The sequence below is a fragment of the Pollicipes pollicipes genome, unplaced genomic scaffold, assembly GCF_011947565.3.
Source record: "Pollicipes pollicipes isolate AB1234 unplaced genomic scaffold, Ppol_2.1 Scaffold_7261;HRSCAF=8764_pilon_pilon_pilon, whole genome shotgun sequence".
Lineage (NCBI taxonomy): Eukaryota > Metazoa > Arthropoda > Thecostraca > Pollicipedomorpha > Pollicipedidae > Pollicipes > Pollicipes pollicipes.
The window spans coordinates 23265944-23289557 of record NW_023597054.1 but is presented as its reverse complement, the minus strand read 5'-3'; the positions used below and the strand labels follow the sequence as shown (position 1 = coordinate 23289557).

Genomic DNA, 23614 nt, shown 5'->3' with positions numbered 1-23614 from the left:
CACCACCCATTTGCGGTACAACCACGGCTACTGTTGGCCATCGTCGCGTCGCCGCCGCGGCGCTCTGTCAGCGGCGCGAACCTCCGTCTCACCACGGCTTCCGAGCCGCGCCGCGCCGGGCCGGCCGAGCGGCGGCCTGATCGTGCCTCGCGCCCCAGCACCAAGCCGTCCGTTCACCAATCCCACACCCGCGCCGCGCGTCCCTGTGTCAGACGCACACCATCAGCCGTCCGTACACCACTCACACACCCGCTCCACGGCGCCCCTGTGTCAGGCGCACACCACCGGACACAGATCTATGTGGCCGGAGTTAGCAGGAATGCCGTCGGGGTGTGAAAAAAATGCCGTCACGCATGACATTGGAGCATGCGTCTTATAAACGCCTAACTGTTGCCGGGGTTCTGTCACTGAGGATTCTAGCTGTTCTGTTCTATCAGCGCTGTTGGGTCGCAAAAGGTCTGCCTGTTTCACGGCGATGACGTATGCTGAGCTTGACAGCTCAAGATAAATGAAGACAGATTACCTAGTCTGTCGTTTTTTCTTAACGCTTTTTGAGACGATAAAATAGCCACGAAATGCTCGAGTCGCAAGGATCTGGACAGCCACCACAATGCTGGATAAGGCCACGGAAATGGCCTTTGGAAGTGGATCTACTGTGTTTGGGGAATGCTTGGGAGACCCGGCCTTTTCGGGTCGGGTTTTTTGTTTCGGGCCATGAAGTTTGGAATAACTTGGCGGCAGATAACGGTATGTAAAAACTAGAAAAGAGCAGAATCAAAATGTTTTGCAGCCCCCTCTCTGTTAAGACACAGCCATTATCCTCCTTGCGCAGATGTGTATGCGGCCCTGTCCGTAGAGCTTCCTGTCCCCCCTGTCAGACATGCGTGAGCCCGAGTCACATCGGGGGCTTAGAATCTAATTGTGTTTATGCCTTGTGAAACTCGGATTGAAGTGGCGTGATACTTTTCAAGCAAAATCAGACTCTGCAGGCTCACCAACCCAAACAAATGTATATTTGAGCTCATGACTAAGTGAATGTGGGTCGCATTCGGATGTATGGAAAATAAGGATATATGTAATATAGCCATGGATTCTGACTTCTGCCCGAGATCAAGTCAACGTGAACTACTATTGTGAAAACAAAACAACCTATAACTGGAAATGTCAAATGGTTTTCATAACACCCCGCAGGCCCAGTCGCTTACCGTCACGTTAGGTGGGGGTGGGGGGGGGGTGGGGGGGGGTCAGCCACCCCGCGCCTGCAGCCTCGGCAGCCCCCGGCCCGGCGCCGTGTCCGGTGACCTGACGCGTCTGCCGCGGGTCGACAGAGCCGCTGGCCGTGCGGGCCGTGCAGAGCACCAACAGCAGCGTGTACGTCTGCTGGCGGCGACCCCGCAACGGACCCGTGTCCGGTTACATGCTGCAGCTGCGCTCGGCCGACGCCGCCGGCGCCGCCAACGCCACCCGGCTGGTGCTGCGCGACCGCAGCCAGCTGATGACGCGCTCCGTGACCCTGATCCAGGTCAGTCGCGGCACAGGGCCTCGCGCCGTTGCCGGGCCGAGGTCAGGTACCGGACAGGCGACCGCTCCATGATGCTGACTTGCTTGTGAAGATTACCCTTTACCTGGGTAAGTTGCGAATGCAAATGTTTTGGGCGGTGAAATTCGTGTTATAGCTATCGGATATTGTTGGGCATTGCCTGTCCATGGTGAAAGGTTAATACCTGATTTGGGGCAATGCTCTCAATGTTCGTGTGACACCCCTGTCGATCGTAGATGCGAAACATGATTGAAACCACTAAAATGCGATGAGCTGTGCTTAGAAAGCCGTCCTTCGCACACTGTACCCACCTGGTCAATGATACGAAGTTCTGCCCCTGCTGGTTACTTAAAATGTGTGCATACATCCCTCTTCCAATGCTCAGTCCTTGGAAGCGAAGAATGGGGTGAACGGACGATATTTGCGTTCCCATTGTTTTAATGTTTGCTCGTGCATTGTTTGGGTAACAGGAGGACGGCAAAAGCAACGAGAAACACGAGATGTTACTGGAGGAGGACGAAGAGTGTACGCTGCTGGACGGCTTACAGCCATGGACCAAATACAACATGGTGGTGTACGGTTGGCGGGAGCACGAGACTGGGATGGCCAGCCAGATGGTGACCTTCGGAACACGCCTCAGCCGTGAGTCTCCCCCCCCCCTCTCTCTCTCTCTCTCTCTCTCTCTCTCTCTCTTTCTCTCGCTCTCTCGCTCTCTCTCTCGCTCTCGCTCTCTCTATCTCTCCCGATGCTTACTTTTTCGTATTTCAGTCTGTCCCTTTCGCTCATTCTCGTTAAAACACAATTTCGTTCATCGCACGGTGTTTGTCTCTTTTCACTTGATCAATGACAGGTTTGTGAAAGAAACCTTTCTTTTGTCACCATCAGCGCATTGTCATTCCAGGTGTCGCAACAGCTCATGCGTCCATTCGCACGTGTTTCGACTGTCCGCAGCATGCACGGGAAACGTGTGCGGCAACGGCACGTGCCGCCGCTCGGCCGGACGGCCCGGATACACGTGCACGTGTCCAGAGGGTGCCTACGGCCAGCGGTGTCAACACGTGGACCCGTGCCATACGAAACCGTGCCAAAACTTCGGCGAGTATAGACGAAATGTGACATTGCGCATGTTCTGTGGAATCTAGTAGTTTTTCATGCATGCACGTTACAAAAAGATGTCTGTCGGATGACGAATTGGCCATTAAACGACGAAAGCTAAAGCTAATTGTCACCAAATAGAAGCAATTTCGCAGCACCTTAAGCGAACTCGCTGCAAACGTGATGTTTTGGGCGGACATATCACAGGCGGTGTGGACACAATCAAAGACTCGAGGAGTTGCGCTTTACCGAAAGTCCACATTTGAACCATTGGTTAATAGCGTGGCTGCACAGAGGAACTGGACAGTTGATGCGACCACTGGATCCGTTCGAACGATCGCAGAACAGCCAGATTTCAGCAGGTGACCAATACGGTGACAAATGACGCCAGCACAGTGACGGTGACGCCGCGACGGCCCGTCCGCAGGCGCGTGCCGCAACCTCAGCTCGGAGGCGTTCGAGTGCCGCTGCATGGCCGGCTTCTACGGCACCACCTGCGCCGACTTCAACCCGTGCTTCGGCAACCCCACGCCGTGCCTGAACGGCGGCACCTGTCACAGGTGAGCCACCTGACAGCCGTGTCAGCGTCGCTTATTAGGTCTGCTACAATGTGTTAGCGTCACTCAAAAGGTTTGACGCGAAACGTGGCCGTGGTGTAGTAGGTGAGCTGTTAACGAGCACATGTGTACCATACAGCGCTATGTGTGATGGTCGCTACATAATTAGCTGCATTCGAATGACATTTTTGTCATGTTCCATTTGATGGGAATCGATGTGGCGTGACAGGCTTGTATGTCTGTGACATGACATTGTATGGCGACACAACACTGATTTATGTCCTATATGACATGTGCCGTTGCATGAAAGGCGGGATGTATCGGTGCCAGTGTCGCGAATAAGCTCTATGACCAGCCATGCATCTCTGTTTCAGTAACGTCTCCAACACATACGTGTGCACGTGTCCCCCACTGTACCGTGGGGACACGTGCGCCACGTTCGACCCGTGCGCATCAGCCAAGTGCAGGAACGGCGCCACGTGTTACGCCGAGGCGGAGAGCTACCGGTGCCAGTGTCGCCTAGGATACGCAGGTGCGCCGAACGTCCTGCTCGTGCCGTTGGCGAAAAGGCGGGAGCCGGCAAGACCACGCCCCGGCGCGTGACGTCACGCGTCCCCCCGCCGAGCGGCTTCTGGTCTCGGTGATACTGTGAACCCCAGTTGTCTGTACATTGCCGTCTGGCCGCTGCGGCTCGTGTGTCTATCTCGCTGAGCAACTGTCTGTGTCTGGCAGGCCCGCACTGCGAGCTGGACCTGGACTTCTGCGCCTCCTCGCCCTGCAACAATGGCGCCACCTGCGTAGATGGCGCCACCGACTACACGTGCCTCTGCCCTGCTGGCTTCACTGGCATCGACTGCCATATCAACATAGGTAACTCGGTCGCTGCACGCAGCCCAGTAACGCGAGCTCTGAAATCAGTGCGGAAAAGGCAGCATCGGGACAGGTCTGCAGAATGTTGAAGCGTTTGGGGGCGGGGGGGGGGGGGGGAGCGTCCGCGCATGACCGGGCGCCTAGGGTGGGCGGGACCCAAACCTCGCTCACGGCCAAGGGATCGGTCGTGATTACGGCAGTCGGTGTAAGATGCTGTCGACAATGTATAACGAAGGGCTCGAATGTGCCGCTGAAGAACACCCAAAATTAGATTTGTGCGACGGATGCGAGGGATTGTGCCACACGCACGTCCGTTCCGATAGCTCAGCTGGTTAGAGCGCCTGCCATCCAATCCACCCTTCCGTGGCGGGGCGGGTTCGAGTCGCTGTAGAAACTCGCTATTTGCTCTTGATTGGGATGGACTGTGGCCGCTCTAAAGGTCAGTGTGACGTAAGAGCGCACGACGGACCGCGCCAAGCAGTGCGGCACTTTCGTCGTCAAATTCTGTCATTAACGTGAAATTTCACGATTGGATTGTGGGGGCCAGGACTCAAACATCATGCACTGCTTAAGGTGGGCTTTGATCTCAGATATCCGTCCATTTTAAAGGTTCGGCCTGCATCTTACAGTGACCGAGTGCAAGTGCGCCGCCCCGAACACTGATGGCGGAGTAAAGGGCGCTGTTTTCCCTCCCTAATGCTGTGTTCCTTTGACAAGCATTATGCGCAGCATCTGAGAGACAGCTAAAAACTGACCGAAACTGGTCGGTCTAACGGTAGATTAGTGTGCAATGATACCTCATCCCACAGATAATGTGTGATACATGGTTGCAAGTACTGATACTACGTGTCATTTGAAGTGAATTTCACTACTGAAGTGGTCGGCTTGGTATGAAACACGCAATACATAGCATTGCGCATGTATTGGAGACCCCAGGTAAATCCATGACGACCGACCACTAGCTGATGATTCGGTTGTCTGATGCGTCGAGACTGATCTTGTTCTACTGGCCGGGCGTACGGACGTTGAACCGTCACTCACTGGTCGTCTCACTTATTACTGGCCCAACGTGCGTCCGTCCGGGTATTGATGCGTTGCTGACTTGCTCTGCTGACCGTCCGTCCGGGTGTTGATGCGTCGCTGACTGTTATTCCGCTGACCGTCCGTCCGGGTGTTGTTCCGTCGCTGACTTGCTCTGCTGACCGTCCGTCCGGGTGTTGATTCGTCGCTGACTGTTATTCCGCTGACCGTCCGTCCGGGCGTTGTTCCGCCGCTGACTTGTTCTGCTGACCGTCCGTCCTGGTGTTGATCCGTCGTTGACTTGCTTTGCTGACCGTCCCCTGGGTGTTGATCCGTCGCTGACTTGCTCCGCTGACCGTCCGTCCGGGTGTTGATCCGTCGCTGACTTGCTCTGCTGACCGTCCCCTGGGTGTTGATCCGTCGCTGACTTGCTCTGCTGACCGTCCGTCCGGGTGTTGATGCGTTGCTGACTTGCTCTGCTGACCGTCCGTCCGGGTGTTGTTCCGTCGCTGACTTGCTCTGCTGACCGTCCGTCCGGGTGTTGATGCGTTGCTGACTTGCTCTGCTGACCGTCCGTCCTGGTGTTGATCCGTCGTTGACTTGCTCTGCTGACCGTCCGTCCTGGTGTTGATCCGTCGCTGACTTGCTCCGCTGACCGTCCGTCCGGGTACTGATGCGTTGCTGACTTGCTCTGCTGACCGTCCGTCCGGGTGTTGATCCGTCGCTGACTTGCTCCGCTGACCGTCCGTCCGGGTGTTGATCCGTCGCTGACTTGCTCCGCTGACCGTCCGTCCGGGTGTTGATCCGTCGCTGACTTGCTCTGCTGACCGTCCTCTGGGTGTTGATCCGTCGCTGACTTGTTCTGCTGACCGTCCGTCCGGGTGTTGATGCGTTGCTGACTTGCTCTGCTGACCGTCCGTCCGGGTGTTGATCCGTCGTTGACTTGCTCTGCTGACCGTCCGTCCGGGTGTTGATCCGTCGCTGACTTGCTCCGCTGACCGTCCGTCCGGGTGTTGATCCGTCGTTGACTTGCTCTGCTGACCGTCCCCTGGGTGTTGATCCGTCGTTGACTTGCTCCGCTGACCGTCCGTCCGGGTGTTGATCCGTCGCTGACTTGCTCCGCTGACCGTCCGTCCGGGTGTTGTTCCGCCGCTGACTTGTTCTGCTGACCGTCCCCTGGGTGTTGATCCGTCGCTGACTTGCTCCGCTGACCGTCCGTCCGGGTGTTGTTCCGCCGCTGACTTGTTCTGCTGACCGTCCCCTGGGTGTTGATCCGTCGCTGGCCGTTGCTCCGCTGACCGTCCCCTGGGTGTTGATCCGTCGTTGACTGCCATTCCGCTGACCGTCCCCTGGGTGTTGATCCGTCGCTGACCGTTGGTCCGCTGACCGTCCCCTGGGTGTTGATCCGTCGTTGACTGCCATTCCGCTGACCGTCCCCTGGGTGCCGACGCAGACGACTGCGCTGGCGACCCCTGCCAGCATGGAGGCGTGTGCCGGGACGGTCTCGCCAGCTTCCGGTGCAGCTGCCCGGAGGGGTACACGGGCCATCTCTGCCAAACGCCGGGTCAGTGACGGCCGTCATCGTCAGTGCTGTATGTGGCCGGCAGGCTCCGCGCATGCAGCGCCTAGAGCGGGCTCAGATGAGCCTTGTCAAGTATCGGTTCAGTGCTAAACATGCTAGGCATTGTCCTAATAACCCTAACAGCTCTATAAGCGGTGCTATCCATCTTATACAAGCGGCAAAACCTAGCAAAATTGAGATGTTGGCATCTATATGAGCAGGGGGTCGGTGATTTTCAATGAATTGCAAAGTGCGTTTTGTCAACTCGGTCCACAACTTTCTCAAAAGGTTATGTACGTGACAGATCAGGAGGTATGGATGCAGCTCTTATTTTTGACCTCGCAGCACCACCACCTGCTTGTTATCATTCTCTATGATGACATTCATTTCCACCTGCCCACCACCGCACGCAAGATGGCTGTTTCTGTGCTCTGGCTGTTCGGGTTGTTCGTGTTGTGAGGCCGCTGCGCCGCTCCGGTGTGTCTGGCGCCTGCCGAGCGAGCGGTGCCGCCCCGAGCAGCGGCGCTGACCGGCGCTGCCTCCGCCGAGCACAGTGAGCTGCCCACCAGAGCTGGAGGACGGCCGCTGGGGCCGGCTGTTGTGGGCTGAGACGCCGGCCGGCCGGCGCGCCACCGTGCTCTGTCCGGCCGGCGGGCGCGCGCCGGGACCCGACCAGCCGCTCGCCTCGCGCGTCTGCCAGCCGGCCGCCGCGCCGGCGGCGCCGCCACGCTGGCTGCCCTCTCAGACCGAACTCTGCCGAGAGAAGGTGAGTAGCCTGGGCGGTCCGGTCACGGCGGCCGGGCCGGGCGTCTCGCTGCAACATCTCCCGCTCAAACGAACTGGTGAGCTTATTTGTATAATGCAGCATGTTTGTTTCGTGCCTGATGCAGCGTTTTCTGACAGGTTTCAGAAACAGCCCAAGAGGCTCTCAACAGACTGACAGTGGCTAGCACGCCTTATGTCGTGCTCCCAATGGTCCAGTTACACCGAGTTCTGCCAGTGTGTATCCTTCCACCTCTCAGAGATGGCCTCCGCTCAGTTAAGCGGCCGCGCTCCGCCCTGGCAGCACATCGGTTATACCGGCTCCCCTGTTGCAGCTGGTGGCGCGTGCTCACAACATCTCCGAGCGAATCTGGCGTAACGTGACGTCATACGGCGGCGCACTCAACCCTGATTCGTTCACATCGGCAGCGCAGCAGCTGGCTGACGTCATGCCCCAGGCGGCCAAAGATGGGCGGGTGAGGCCAAACGGCGGATTGCGCGGCTGGCGGGGAGACACTGCTCAAGGGCAGATCTGGTGATCAGCCCTTGACTACGATTTCCCCCACGGTCTCATAATATGTGGCATGCGCCGATGCCGTACCGATGATAGAAGTTAGGGCAGCATTGCCCTTGGAAGCGCTGTTGTCGGCACAACAGCGTCGCAGCAAAGCAAGTGCCGTCTTTACCGACCGACTGGCATGCCACGTCAGCGCTGTCACCCGGAGTCGAGGAGGATGCAGTAGTCGCTCTTTACCAGGCAGGTCGAGGACCTGGGAAGGATCAGTGTGTGAGGGCTTGAGCCGGCGCGGTCCGTGCTGACGGCCGGCGCGCTGTGTCCGCACAGGCGGCCCGCCTGGCCCTGCAGACCGTCAGTCAGCTGATGGAGACCAACATGGCGGTGGTGCTGGGCGGCGCGACGGCGGCCGCCGCCGCCAGTCACCTGGTGCGAGCCGTGGAGCAGCTGGCTGTCGTCCTGCCGGTGCTCGGCGACCAGGCGGGCCCCCGGCTGCGGCTCAGGTACGGACGGGCCCCCGGCTGCGGCTCAGGTACGGACGGGTCCCCGGCTGCGGCTCAGGTACGGACGGGTCCCCGGCTGCGGCTCAGGTACGGACGGGTCCCCGGCTGCGGCTCAGGTACGGACGGGTCTCCGGCTGCGGCCCAGGTACGGACGAGCCCCCGGCTGCGGCTCAGGTACGGACGAGCCCCCGGCTGCGGCTCAGGTACGGACGAGCTCCAGGCTGCGGCTCAGGACGGACGGGTCCCCGGCTGCGGCTCAGGTACGGACGAGCCCCCGGCTGCGGCTCAGGTACGGATGGGCCTCCGGCCGCGGCTCAGGTACGGACGGCCCCCTAGCTGCGGCTCAGGTACGGACGGGCCCCAGGCTGCGGCTCAGGTACGGATGCTCACCCCCGGCTGTGGCTCAGGTACGGATGGGCCCCCGGCTGCGGCTCAGGTACGGACGGCCCCCTAGCTGCGGCTCAGATACGGACGGGCCCCAGGCTGCGGCTCAGGTACGGACGGGCCCCCGACTGCGGCTCAGGTACGGACGCTCAACCCAGGCTGCGGCTCAGGTGCGGACGCTCTTAGTCTGACGCCCACAGGCGAGCAAACACCCCACTCGAGGTGCTTAGGTACAGTGAAACCGGACGGGATGGAAGAATACAACCGATGGTATTCAGACACCGACATCGCCGAACTGCCGGTCATGAAATGACCTTGCCTGGACTGTGAAGAAGACAAAATTAAAATGGCGCGTCCAGTGTGACTTGACTTCCGTACGATGGTGATATCCCATGTTCCGTACCAAACCAGTGCTGTTACAGTTTGTGCCAGCCGACCTCACTGCCACACTGCACTCGGTGGTACCCTGCCGTTTCAGTGATGTGAACTCTCTCCGCAAGCACTCGGTAGCTCCGAAAGATCCACTGCGCCCGGACGCCGCCCTGAGATGGCGCGGCGGGGGTGGCGGGGCATGCGGGTGACGCTGCCCCCGTCTGCTCGCTCAGGACCCGGAACGTAGCGGTGGAGACGATCGACTACAGCGGTGACGAGCTGCTCGCGCTGGCGGCGCACGGTTTGGACGTGCGACCGTCGCTGGCTGGTCCGGACGACGGCGGCGGCACGACCACGGCCGGTCCGCCGGGCGACGGCGGCGGCGGCGGCGGCGGGCCCAGCCCTGACACGCCTGCCGCCAGGGTACGCCCGTCGGCCGCCACCGCCGCGCCGCGACCGCCGGCCGACGCCCCGCGACCGCGGCACGCGGATGGGGAATCTCACTGTTCGTGTGTCTGCGTGTGATGCGCCTGTGGACTCTGTGCTAGAGCACAAATAGGAGGCGGCTGTATGTCCCGGAACATGTTTGCCGGTGCAAAATGGGCAGAAATCCTTAAAGGGGAATGTTCCACGTTCGGAAATATTGAGACAAGGGTCCGATTTGATGAATAATTTCACCTTTAGCTGTTGGTTAGCTTCTAAGTGCCAAATACTGCTCTAGACAAAAAGATGTATTTAGTAACCATGCTCTTCAACATGCCATCGCTTGATTACGTCATGGAACGCCTTCATGACGTCAGAGTTGGTACAAGACTAGCCTTGTCAGAATTGTCACTGTAGCGGACAGGCTGGCTCACTTGCAGTATTCACATTTATCGAGAGTTGACGGATTTTTTTTTCTGGAGCGCGCTTGCGAAACCAAATATTGTAATGTGCTGGTGTTTTGTCTCTTTCTCGAGGCGTACTTGCACATTTGTCCATTATGTTATATTTCTTACTAGTATTGGCGTACTCGGTTATGGCGCCATTCCTAATCAATTCTCAGTCATGTTTCCGTCATAATTTGTACCAATGCCTAAATTCCGGCACTATGTAGCACAAAACGTGATTCGTCTTCGCACATCCGCTTCTGTATCCTCTATCTTGCTTAATCAAGCGTCCTCGGTAACACCCCGCTTGTGCGGGGCAGGCTGCATGCGCCAGCCACTGGTGGGCCGAGGGGTCCCGCGGTGGTAGGGCCCGCCAGCGCACACTCCGCAGAAGGATCCCTGCGTGGGCTTAGTCCCGGTAACTGGGTCCCCAGGCACATAGTCCTTCCCTACCGTTATACAGTATCAGTTATGTCATGGCCCTGAAATATTGGTTACTGCCCGAAAGAGCTCTAAGCCAAATAACCAAACAACTAAATTGTGCACAAAACTTGCGCCGAACACGTTACATTGGTTGAGGACCAACTGAAGTCCGTTGATGTCAGAAATCGTGCTGCCGTACACCAGACACGAATAATTCTATTATCATATTTGTCTTGCGGTTGAACATTTCATGGCCAGTGAAGTGACAGTGTTCGCGTTGCGTTTCTCTGGCGTCATACCTGCTTCCTCCTTTGTCAGGTAAGGATGCTTTACGCTGTGTGTTGTATGTGCCCTTCTCCACCAGGTGAGAATGCCGTGCCCTGTGGACTGTACGTGCTCCCTCCTCCGTCAGGTGAGGATGCCGTACGCTGTGCTGAAGCAGGCCGCCCGGCACCAGCGTCGTCTGCGGCTGGTCGTCATCGCCTACAGGACGTCGCTGCTGTTTCCCGCCCAGCGGCGGCGCGTCGGACCCGATCCCGGCGTCATCAGCGTCACCAGTGAGCATTCACCGCGACCGGGAGCCTGCCCTCGGAGACTGATCACAGAACCAATCATTGCGCTCAGGCGGCTGGCCGCCGCCACCCATCAGACCCATGTCGGTCGTTCCCGAGTCGTGGCGGCGAACATCGAGCCGATAAATAGCTTCAGGGAGTCCATGTATGCGGGCCTGTGACTGAACTGTTCCATGCTCAGCTGCAGCGGCGCTGTCGAGCTTTCATCTTAGTCTGTGGTCGTCGCTGCTCGCGGTCCTCAGTACTGAGGCGCGGATTCTGCGACGTGTTAGTGTTTGAGCGCCACGATTTCGGGCTGTGGCCGGCTCGTTTCCGTGCCGCAGTTCCAAAACACGACGCTCTGTGTCTGTGTGCTACGGTTCTGGGATAGGGCCCCTTGTGCTTGCTTGAACCGGCTTCAGAACACTGTGCACGTATGGGTACTGGAGTTCCAGAACACTGTGCAGTGTTTACGTTCGCAGTTTTGTAATACAATGATGTGTGTTTGTGTGCTGCAGTTCCCGGGTACGATGTCGTGTGTTTGTGTGCTGCAGTTCCCGGATACGATGCACACCAGCTGCCGGAGCCAGTCACGTTCGGCTTTTCTTCGAACGCTGCTGAAGGTTTTCAGCCACGCTGCGTCTACTGGAACGAAGAGGGTGAGTCCTTCTCCTCACACCGATCAGTCAGGCTAGGTGCAGTGTAGTGCTGCACGGCATTCGCAGGCGAGTCGGAGCTGCGCAACATCAAGCTTGTGATGAAGCGCTGCCAGCCAAAGCACAGTCATTTTAAACTTCATCATCACATTAGCATTTTTCACCGTATGCTGTCAATGCCCCTGTGGGCTCTGGTCCATTTGTCTGATGCTCCCATGTTGAAGCGGTTTATTCCAGCCTTGTGTTATGTTGCTATCCAATACGTCCTCATACGGTGGGCTGAACGTTACGGGCTTCATCATGCTGGATCTGCAAAGTTGAACGGGCATTTTTGCCTAAAGATAAATGGGATGGTGTGGAAGGATCAGTATTTTGCATAACAGAACGACACTGAAGCCAGTTCGGGCTGAAGGTGACGTCATAACCGGTTTGGTTCATATTCCGTATGTGGCACCCCAAAACATTAAGTTAAATGTGAGAAGGGTCGGAGGAGTGGGATCTGCCATAACTCACCTGCCATCCCGTCGGCGATCAATGACTTTCTTTTCCTAGGACAGGCAGTGAAAAGTGTGTAATGCTTACAGTTGACCACAAATGTCTTTGATGATGTGACGTACATGACTGTAGGCGCCAGCCTGTGCATGGCGGCCTAAATGGCTCGGGAAGTTCCCTCGATGTATGGCACAACCGCATCCAAGAGTCTGGAACCCCGCCTAGCTCTCAGGACACACGACTGATGGGGCGGTCGTGTGGCGGTGGGGGTCAGACGATCATGTGGCGGCGGGGGTCAGACCCCCGTGCGGCGGCGGGAATGAGACGACCGATGCCGGGGAGACTTGCGGCGGCGGGAACAAACGACCGTGTGGCGGCGGGGATCAGACGGACGTGCGGCGGCGGCAGTGTGAGCTGCAGGACGCGCGCCTGACCGACGCCGCCCGCTCCCCAGAGATGGCGTGGTCGACGGCTGGGGTCCGGACAGAGCCGGCGGCCGAGCGCACCGTCTGCTCCACCAGCCACCTCAGCTCGTTCTCGGTCCTGTTTGACCCGGTGGCGACGCCGATCGGCGGCCTGCACGAGCGCATCCTCAGCGTGCTCAGCTACATAGGCGCCACGCTCAGCCTGCTGGGTCTGGCGCTGACGATCCTCACCTACAGTCTGTTCAGGTAACTCGGCGCTGCCGCCCCGCCGGCGTCACCGGCTCAACAGCGCTGAACTGCCTCCGGTGCTGCGGCCCCTATCCTGCCCTGCGCCCGATCGTGCCAGCCGAGGCTCGCACAGATGGGGGTCGCTCCGCAGCCTGCCTGCCTGCCGTCTTTAAAGTATCCTGACCAGCATGGCTTCACACCTTGAGGGCGTCTCTGCTAACACGCTACGGGTGCACAAGCTTCCGGGTCCTCCGCGCTGACCAGAGATGTAGGTCCACGAACTAGGTTAGGAGGATTTGGCTGAATAAGAAAAATGACTAAAACTATGCAAAAAATGTTCCGAAGACGTGTTTCTCCCGAAGCCAGAGTTGACGGGGCTGTAGCCCCAACGCACCTGAATAGGGATTTACGCCCTGCCGCTGGCCGATACGGTCCTCCACACTATCGGGCGCTGTTCTTGCCAGGTGCCTGAACCGGGACCGGCAGGGCAAGATCCTGCTCAACCTGTGCGTGTCGCTGCTGCTGATGAACGCCGCCTTCCTGGTCTCTAACCTGCACGCCGTGCTGCCGTCGGCTCAGTTCTGCATCTCCACCGCCGTGCTGGTAGGGTGCCGACCCCGGTCCGCGCCGTGGCGGCTCCGGCCGCGCCCGTTACACGGCCATGACCGGCGTGGTCATCTGCCGTGTCAAATGGCCAGACAGCGTGCGCATCGCTGGTACTGTGGTGACAGAAGCTGCCGCAGACAGCGTGCTGCGCATGGTTGGTTCTGCGATGACAAAAGCTGCTGCAAACAGCGTGCGCATCCCTGGTACCGTGATGACAGAAGGTGCTGCGAACAGCGTGTGCATCGCTGGTACTATGGTGACAGAAGCCTCTGCAGACAGCGTGTGCATCGCTGGTACTGTGGTGTCAGAAGTCGCTGCAGACAGCGTGTGCATCGCTGGTACCGTGGTGACAGAAGCTGCTGCAGACAGCGTGTGCATCGCTGGTACTGTGGTGTCAGAAGTCGCTGCAGACAGCGTGCGCATCGCTGGTACTGTGGTGTCAGAAGTCGCTGCGGACAGCGTGCGCATCGCTGGTACTGTGGTGTCAGAAGTCGCTGCAGACAGCGTGAGAATCGCTGGTACTGTGGTGACAGAAGTCGCTGCAGACAGCGTGCGCATCGCTGGTACTGTGGTGTCAGAAGTCGCTGCGGACAGCGTGAGAATCGCTGGTACTGTGGTGACAGAAGTCACTGCAGACAGCGTGCGCATCGCTGGTACTGTGGTGTCAGAAGTCGCTGCAGACAGCGTGCGCATCGCTGGTACTGTGGTGACAGAAGTCGCTGCGGACAGCGTGCGCATCGCTGGTACTGTGGTGTCAGAAGTCGCTGCAGACAGCGTGCGCATCGCTGGTACTGTGGTGTCAGAAGTCGCTGCAGACTGCGTGCGCATCGCTGGTACTGTGGTGACAGAAGTCGCTGCAGACAGCGTGAGAATCGCTGGTACTGTGGTGACAGAAGTCGCTGCAGACAGCGTGCGCATCGCTGGTACTGTGGTGACAGAAGTCGCTGCGGACAGCGTGCGCATCGCTGGTACTGTGGTGTCAGAAGTCGCTGCAGACAGCGTGCGCATCGCTGGTACTGTGGTGACAGAAGTCGCTGCAGACTGCGTGCGCATCGCTGGCACTGTGGTGACAGAAGTCGCTGCAGACAGCGTGCGCATCGCTGGTACTGTGGTGACAGAAGTCGCTGCAGACAGCGTGAGAATCGCTGGTACTGTGGTGACAGAAGTCGCTGCAGACTGCGTGCGCATCGCTGGTACCGTGGTGATAGAAGCTGCTGTAGACAGCGTGCGCATGGCTGGTTCTGTGATGACAGAAGCTGCTGCAGACAGCGTGTGCGTCACTGGTGCTGTGGTGACAGAAGCTGCTGCAGACAGCGTGCGCATTGCTGGTACTGTGGTGACAGAAGTCGCTGCAGACAGCGTGAGAATCGCTGGTACTGTGGTGACAGAAGTCGCTGCAGACTGCGTGCGCATCGCTGGTACTGTGGTGACAGAAGTCGCTGCGGACAGCGTGAGAATCGCTGGTACTGTGGTGACAGAAGTCACTGCAGACTGCGTGCGCATCGCTGGTACCGTGGTGACAGAAGCTGCTGTAGACAGCGTGCGCATGGCTGGTTCTGTGATGACAGAAGCTGCTGCAGACAGCGTGTGCATCGCTGGTGCTGTGGTGACAGAAGCTGCTGCAGACTGCGTGCGCATCGCTCGCACTGTGGTGACAGAAGTCGCTGCAGACAGCGCGTGAAATCGACAGTGTTCAAACTACTCAAGGCTATTTGGGCTCTATACATACTGAAGAAGTCACCGGGGATCCCATTTCCGTAACCAACAGACGATTTTTTGTATCATGTCAACGTACCTCGGCCAATCTGTTCTAAGATTGATCTTTCCGTGTTTTGCTTCCGTTATGCTGCGAGCTGGCGGGATCAAATCCTTGACCTGATATGATCTGGCTTCAGGTCCACTACCTGGTGCTGAGCTCGCTCTGCTGGATGCTGGTGGAGGCGGTCAACATGTACCAGCTCATCATCACTGTGTTCGCCACATCCGAGTCCAACTTCATGGTGAAACGGCTTCTGTTCGCCTGGGGTAGGTCGAGGCGGCCTCTCGTTGTTGCGCACGTTCGGCCAACAGGCGTCGCCAGAGTCGCCAGAACATCGACCCCGGCTGCTACCCAGCGGCGCACAACCGAGACGTGTGTCCCACGAACACGCACGTTACGTTCTCCTGATCTGACGACTTGACACGCACGCGCGTGGTCTGAACTCAACGCCATGCAAACGTTCCTAGATAGCCAGTGGGTGCGCTCCAGTCGCTCCTGGTAAAACTCTAACCGCTCGTCGCGGACTCTGTCTCCATCAGTGCACCATGCGACCCATTGCTGCGGAGCCGCGTGTGGGCGTGACCGCTTGGTTGGATGAGCGCACCGCGCGTGGGTGTGACCGCTTGGTTGGAAGAACGCGCCGTATGTGGATGTGACCGCTTGGTTGGGAGAACGCGCCGTATGTGGATGTGACCGCTTGGTTGGATGAGTGCGCCGCGCGGTTCTTACGTGTTTGCAGGTTGTCATGCCATTCACGTGAGATGTTGCACCTGCAGTGCCACTGGCGTGAGGCGTCGCAGTTGTTGATACTGGTGCGAGCTGTTGCATATTACTGTGTCAGATTAAAACGCGTCCGTTTGCCCAAAATCTGCGGGTCTCCTAAAGCTTTGTCCTAAAGCCACCTATTGCCGTGTCCCGCACAGCCAAGTCGCGCACCAGCGACTGACCGGTGATGACACGCCCGCAGGCCTTCCCCTGGCGATCGTGCTCTCCACCCTGGCCTCGGACCGGCGCGCCTACTATCAGGCCATCGACGAGCACTACTGCGTCATCACGGCACGACAGCCGTACATCTACTACATCAGCTTCTTCGGTACTTGCCGTCCTGACAGGCTGTCACGAGTGACTTTGACCAATGTTTCTGTTGACATGATGATCAGTTCTGCATTGGTCTGGCACGGAAGCGTTGAGAGTCACGTCAGCGATACTGTACGGTGCCAGGGCGCGGTATATGTGTCGTGTGGTGGCAGCGGCTGGGTACCTAGACTCTGTACAAGGCCACAGGGCAGATGTCGCGTTCATCTGACAGCGAACGTCCAGATCTCCAGAGTCCTTGGCGAGGCGTGCAGAGGCCCGTCTCGGTGCCGCCACCGGTGGATCACGGGTGGCGGCAGGCCTGGGGGCAGCCACCGACCACCAGGCGGCAGAGATGCGACGCTGTCGCGGCGATCGCGACAACTCTTCCCCTCCCACCTCTGATGCCACTGTTTCAGGTCCCGGCTGCGTGATCCTGGTAATCAACGTGGTGGTCTTCGCGCTAGTGGCCCGTGTTCTCTTCCAGCAGAGGACGCTGGGCAAATTTGGTGCCGTTCGTAAATCCATCTCAATCAGCCAGGTACGAGCCTTACCCTGTCATGCCATACACGCTCGTAGTGATTGCAAGTATGCCTGACTAGTTTGTATGCCTATGTAACTATGTAACTTAAACTATCTAACTATGCCTAACAATGTATGCCTAACTAGTTTAGCCCACCCCTGGTCGTGGTCGCGGCGTTTGATAGGCCGTTCTCTGATTAACAATGACTAGCATTGACTGGCCGGAGTCTCCGACAACATGAAGCGTTCCCATGCCTCCGGGATTCTACTGTCACGATCAACGCTTTAGCGGGTGCCGGTTGTTAACCAAAAATCCGTGAACGTTTGATTGTACTCTTCTAAGTATGTCGTCAGGTTATAATGGTCCGCGTCGAAAGTGTGACTAACCGGAGGCCGTGTCTGTATTTCACCAGGTGCGGGGTGCATTCACGGTGATGACGCTGCTGGGCGTCACCTGGGTGCTGGGCGCCTTCGCCCTGGGCCGCACGCGCTTGGCCTTCTCCTACATCTTCACCATCCTGAACTCGACGCAGGGCTTCATCATCTTCGTATCGCGCTGCCTGCAGTACCCCGAGGCGCGCCTAGCCTGGCTGACACTCATCAAGACGGGCCGGCGAAAGCAGCGACGCGGCTCAGCGCCCTCTTCCAGTTCACAGGCCAACAAGAAGAGCTCGCTGCCCTCCAGCAGGACGGCCGCCCTCTCGGCCAGCTACTCGATGAGCTCATCGAGTGAAGGCGGCTGGCCGGGCCGGCCGGACGGCTGGCGCGTGACGGGGCCGCGCGGCCGCCGCCTGTCGGAGGAGGCTGAGCCGCGGCCGGCGCCGGGACCGGGGCCGGGCGAGGCGCGCCGGTCTGCCGAGCGGCTGCAGGAGGCCGGCCGCCGCCTACAGCGGCGCCTCTCCACCCTCTCAGTCGGCATTGACGACACTAAAGAGGGCGCCGACACGTCGTGGCAGTTTGTGCGCGCGGCCGGCTCGCTCGGTGAGCTGCCCCCGCCACAGACGTTCAACGTGCTGCTGAACCAGGCGGGCGCCGAGCGGCTGCGGCGCTCGGTCAGCGTGGGCCAGGGCCGGCCGCCGCCGTCCAGCCGGCCCGGCCCGCTCGCCGGCCGCCACCGCTACAGCTCGCACGGTGACGTCACCTTCTTGCGGCCGGCGCCGTTCGAGGAGGGCGAGCTGCAGCTGCGGCGCAGTCACTGGGACCCACTCAACTACGGCGCGCGCGCGGGCGTCGCCGGGCTCGGGCTGGCCGCCGCCCACGGCGCGCCGCACGGCCGGGGGGACGGCACCCGCCTTGCCGGCCGGCCAGATGCCCGACGGTTCGCTGTCGGACCAGTCGGAAGAAGACAGCTCTCTGGACGGCGAGCCGGCCGCTCCACACGACAACGACGTCACTGTCGGGCAGACAGCGGATGTCGGTGACAGCCGAGCTGACAGTGTCCAGCTGTCAGCACGCCAAGCAGCCGGTGCCGGGTCTCTGGCAGACGAACTGAGCACTGTCAGGCCACTGGCAGACCCGTCAGCCAGCGTTGAGTCCTTAACAGGCCAGCGGGCCACTGCCTGGTCTCTGACCGGTCAGTCAGCCAATGCCGGATCTCTCGCGGGCCAGTCGACCAACGATGGGCCTCTGTCAGGCCAGTCAAACAGCCCTGGCTTTCTGGTAAGCCAATCAGTCAATGCTGACTCTCTGGCGGGCCAGTCAGCCAACGCAGGATGCCAGTTAGCTGATTCCAGCCTACTGGACTCTCCCTCCAATGAAATGTTACTGGTCGGCACGACAGCCGATGCCACCTCGTTTGACAGCCAATCATCACTTGTCAGCTCAGCTGACGTCCTTCACACAATAGACATGGCCTATACTGATACGCTGACCAGTCACTGCAAGTTAGCAGAGCAGGCACGAGGCGAACACGATATGTAGCTTTGGTCCAGCTTGTGGATAGCGAATGAGCCGCCAGCTTAAGCATACGGCACGTTCATACGTCCCCTGTTTAAGTTTTCCGAAGCGGAGATGGGATCTGGCAACGGCGAATAGCTGTCGAAATGTAAGCGCTTTGTATGTTTGCCCGGCCTACGATGTCATGTGTCACGCAGCTGCATTGTATGTGCTCGCGGCCGACTAGTACATCAGCCGCCTGTAAAGAGCTCCGTAGACGAGAAGGACGGCCACACATGGCAGCAATACATGTTGCGATGGATTGGTGACTTCTGGACACTGCGTGTGTTGGAAGCTTACAGAAAGCGTCGTCGATCCTGAAACCGCGGCAGCAAAATCTTCCGTGGTTGTGCACACTCTTCTGGTAAAGCGTGAAGGCCTTGGATAATTATACGCGCTTGCAGGATTTTCGTTTTCTGATTCTGATGCATAGGGCTGTCATCTGTCAGTGCAACACGTTTGTCCGATGAAGGCATCTATGCATGCTTTTGAACCCTGGACAGTGCATCACGAAAGCCTGACGAGCCAGCAGCAGTGGCGTATCGCAAAGATGCGGCGGTCAATTCAAAACACTGCTGGTCGTGCGCGGCGAATGTGACCGTGTGCACAATACAGCATTGTGGGAGCGCTATCGGTCGGCAACGTAAACCAGTTTTCAGCCATCACTTTTTTGTTCATGCGACCCTCTGGGGGTGAATCATAAAGCTCCGCCAGCTGGCCGCTACCGTGATGACCAACATACGCCGACTCGGGAAAACTACTCACAACCAAACGCGAAGAGTGAGAACGTGTGCATTCAGTGGCGCTGCTGTGCTACTAGCAGCTGGCAGGCATCACAATACCCTTCCCGTAGAAGGCATTCCTTTTGTTCGGAGAATCAAATTACTCACTGCTGATGGGCCGGCCGCAGCGGCGAGTTGCGAAGTTTGTGTGGGCGATCCAAATGACGTAATGTCGGATTCGTGTGATCCTGCGGTGTTCCCACGGCATCATTGTGGGAACGCTATCGGTCGGCTATGCAGATCAGTTGACGACTGGCATAACCTGACTTGTTCAGATTACCGCGTAACGCCGCATTACTTATTGCTCCCGGCCGGACCGGACCGTGATGGTAAGCATGCAGCGTACCAGGGAAATGCATCTCATCGTGCGCGGAGAGCCCGTGCGTGTACATTTGATAGTGCTAATGTATTGCCATCAGCTAGCATTGCAACGGGCTTGTCCGTCGAAGGCATTCCTTTTCGGCTGGCCTCAGGTAGCGCATCACTCAATGCTGACGGCACTGGAGCATCGACAACTTAAAAAAATACGGCTGCCGGCTATAAGCATGACTTATCGTAAGCGGAGGGCGGACCGCATTCTCACCATGTCATTGTGGGAGCGCCCATGGCCTCCAATGAAAATTATTAGTCGGCCGAAATCGTTTATTATGTTGACGTGAACCTTTGACGCCACATTACTGCATGCAGCCGGAAAAAATGTGGCTCAATGGCCAGCGTATGGTGGACCACTGTAGGTACATTACAAATGCGGACAGCTGTCCCGTGCTGTCATCCGTACACGGCGGCCCGGGAAGATTATTACATTCGCGCGTAAAGGGCGCGATCGTGGCATTCGACAGCGCTGCTGTAGGATTATCATTCGACAGCGCTGCTGTAGGATCATCATTCGACAGCGCTGCTGTAGGACTATCATGCCATAGCGCCCCTGCAGTAATATCATTCGACAGCGCCGCTGCAGAACCACCATTCGATGGCGCCACTGTAAGACTGCCATTCGATAGCGCCGCTGCAGTGGTCCTGCATCATTCGAAAGCGTCGCTATGGGATTATCATTCGATAGCGCCGCTGTAGGGCTATCATTAGACAGCGCTGCTGTAGGATTATCATTCAACAGGCCGCTATAGGAGTAGCATGCGATAGCGCCCCTGCAGTACTATCATTCGACAGCGCCGCTGCAGAGCCATCATTCGATGGCGCCTCTGTAAGACTACCATTCGACAACGCCGCTGTAGGACAATCATTCGATAGCGCCGCTGTAGGACTGTCACTCGATAGCGCCGTTGTAGGACATCAGCTGCCAGTCCAACACTGTTCCCCGATCAAGTTAGTCACCAGACGCCCTGACAGCGCATCACTAACTGTTGGCAGGTCGGCCGAAGATACAGTTTACAAAGATACGACGGCAAAACACAAATATTTTGATGCGGGACGGGAGCGTGCATTTTGTGCGCGACAGGAGTTTGCACAAGGGCGGTACTTATTTTGACATATCGGAAATTTCCAGGTTACCCCCTCAGATGATTCCACTTGGCTAAAACATAGAAGCAAATCAAGCAAGATTTGGGGGTCGCTCAAAGCGATCAAAATTAAGGTAAAGCATGGTCGACAGACACTGAAGTCACCCGAGGCTAACGTAGAGCAATTAAGGCGATAACCTACTGTGACCTTCGACCCCCGTAAAATCATAATTTGTTGCTTTTCCTTGCCAACTCATTTCAGACTGCAGCCTTGTGCACCGGGTTTCTCATTCATCATGCTTTTAGATTCCTTCATTAGCCGATCAAAAAAGAAAATCCTCATCTTCATTACTGTGTGTTATATTCGGTAAACCGTGACATGTAAGACTGTGCTGATCAAATGCTGATAAGACGGTATAAACTGAACTTTGGAGTAAATCATGTCGATCATTCGGGTACTCAATCATTAGCAGATTTTCCATTCTCGGAGAATACAAAACGAACGGCAAGAGCTACGACACTGGACGCGAGAAAAAGGTAAACAAAAATGCAAAACGATGCAAAGGTCACTGCAGCTGGAGCAACCGCAACAACAATATCAAAAGTTACGGGGTAGCTTAAAATACTTATTGTCGTGCGCGGTGAGAGCATAAACGTGCGCACGAACCCATTGTGGAGGCACTAACGACCACCAACGTAGCTCGGTCATCGGATGACGTCACCTATTTCGTTCATATCACCACTTGACGGAACGTGACTTAATGCGGCAGGCCGGCGCGTGGTGTGGTGGCCAGCATCGTATTGCATGGGAAAAAATACTTATGCAAGTGCTGCGAAGAGTGCGACCGTTTGCATTCGATGGTGATGCTGTAGGGATACCTGCTGGAGCTACCGCACGCTTTTGTGAAGAGGGCATGGATTTTTATGGTTGACCCAGTGGCAGGCCAGCACTCAATGATGACGGGTCGTCCGCATTGGCGATTTGCCAAGATGTGGGGTCCATTAAACATACTTATTGTCGCGGGCAGTGGATGCGGCCGCACGCACGCGCTATCCTTTTGTCGGCCCCATATGCCGGTAATCTTAACAGGTCATAAGGTCGCATCACCTTTGTTGTTCACATGACGCACTGACGGCGCATTACTACCACCGCATTACAACAACAGCGTCGATTTGCAAAGAAACAGAGGTAATTTATTTGCCATTTTATTGCTATTTAACTTATTATCAGCAACGGTGGAGGTGACCGTGTGAACAGGTGTGGAACCTGAGGGCTCAGCCTCGCGTGGAGCCGACTGTTCGGCTCCAATCGAGTCCAATCGAGCCCTTGAACTTGGGTCTTGAGGGGTCCTTCGGCCCCTCTTCGGACCTTTTCAAACAAAGCTCGTGACCGACTGGGGTTCACTAGCCGACACATGACCCCCTGTTAGGCAATGTGGGCCCTGCCAGCTGAAAGGGCGCGACCAGTGTAAATCGCTGGCCCTGGCTTTGTGACTGATTGGGAAGTGAAACCTCAGGCCCATGCCGACACGGAGCCAGCTGTGCAGTACTGGTGGTGCCTGACCGACATATGGGCCCACATCGACTCAGGGGGTCCCCGGTCGGTGCAAAGGGCCCTCTGTCATTTAAAGGGCCGTCCCCACAGGCCGGGATCCCTGAACAAGACCCCAAGCAGCCCTTCGCGCTCTTAGACCACCTAGTCGGCCCCTCATCGTCGGGGCTGTTGGACCCTCCAGGATCTTTGGACTTCCTCGAACACTGCCTCTGGTCAACTCAGGGCCCCTTGCCATCACAAGAACCCCGTGTGGGGCCTTAATAGACACTGGGGCCCGACCAGTGTAAATCGCCGGCTCTGGCTTTATCCCCGCTTGGGAAATGAGCCCTTAGGTCCATGCCGTCATGGAGCCGACCATGCGTTACTGGAGGTATCTGACCGACATATGGGTCCAGATTTGGTCCAGGGGTTTGGAGGCCCTGATCAGCGTGCAGGCGCTCTGGCTGGCATTTAAGTGTTCGGCCTTGCGGACCGGGACCCTGAATGCAACCTGCGGCGTGCCTGTCAGGCCCTCAGGCCCTCAAGTAGATTCAGAAGGGCCCAAGGGCCCCTCGGAACCTAGGGGGGGGGGGGGCACATACTCTCCATGCCCCCCTGTCTGCGCTACTACCACCTGTCTTTACACCCATGCTACCAGTGAAGGCAAACAGAGCTCCCTCAGAATGAGTGCCAATATTTCTGGCCGACAGGTACCTCGTGTTTCGCACTCAAATGCGTCTTAGTTCGCACGACTTAAATGCCAGCACCCCCTCCTTGAATAGAAACCGCACATAAGATTACAAAATAGATATATCTAGGTCAGTGGAAGCCTAGGCGGGTATCACGTTGCTCCAGCATCTGACGCTTAGATGAAAAAGATACTACCTCGACTGATAAGTAGTCAGGCATGGTGCACGTTTCGTCTTTCGTCACGCGTCATCGTTTTGTCATTCAGTCGTTTTAGCGGTTGCAGGGTCCATTCCATTCTGGTGCTATGCGGGCACATTTAACACATCGCTCACGCGTGTTGTGCTGAGAGTAAAATCCACGTAAAATTAGATCCGCTGTCATCGCTGCTGGTTAGTTTATTGACACAATGGAAACGCCGATAAATTCATGTCAC

The 23614-nt window shown here is 57.5% G+C and overlaps 1 protein-coding gene across 1 annotated transcript in view; it reads left to right on the top strand.

Annotated features, from left to right (window-relative positions):
- LOC119111202 (uncharacterized) overlaps positions 1–18275 on the top strand; it is a 23224-nt gene extending 4949 nt beyond the window's left edge. Inside the window, exons 5-23 of the mRNA XM_037235023.1 lie at positions 1329–1522; positions 2011–2182; positions 2492–2635; positions 3063–3195; positions 3567–3724; positions 3925–4062; positions 6536–6646; positions 7198–7312; positions 8342–8422; positions 9412–9487; positions 10883–11027; positions 11576–11680; positions 12624–12840; positions 13287–13425; positions 15324–15453; positions 16155–16280; positions 16681–16802; positions 17197–17534; positions 18188–18275. Of these exons, the coding sequence (XP_037090918.1) occupies positions 1329–1522; positions 2011–2182; positions 2492–2635; positions 3063–3195; positions 3567–3724; positions 3925–4062; positions 6536–6646; positions 7198–7312; positions 8342–8422; positions 9412–9487; positions 10883–11027; positions 11576–11680; positions 12624–12840; positions 13287–13425; positions 15324–15453; positions 16155–16280; positions 16681–16802; positions 17197–17534; positions 18188–18275 (2732 nt within the window). The remainder of the gene's footprint in view (positions 1–1328; positions 1523–2010; positions 2183–2491; positions 2636–3062; positions 3196–3566; positions 3725–3924; positions 4063–6535; positions 6647–7197; positions 7313–8341; positions 8423–9411; positions 9488–10882; positions 11028–11575; positions 11681–12623; positions 12841–13286; positions 13426–15323; positions 15454–16154; positions 16281–16680; positions 16803–17196; positions 17535–18187) is intronic.
- The last annotated feature ends 5339 nt before the right edge of the window (positions 18276–23614 follow it).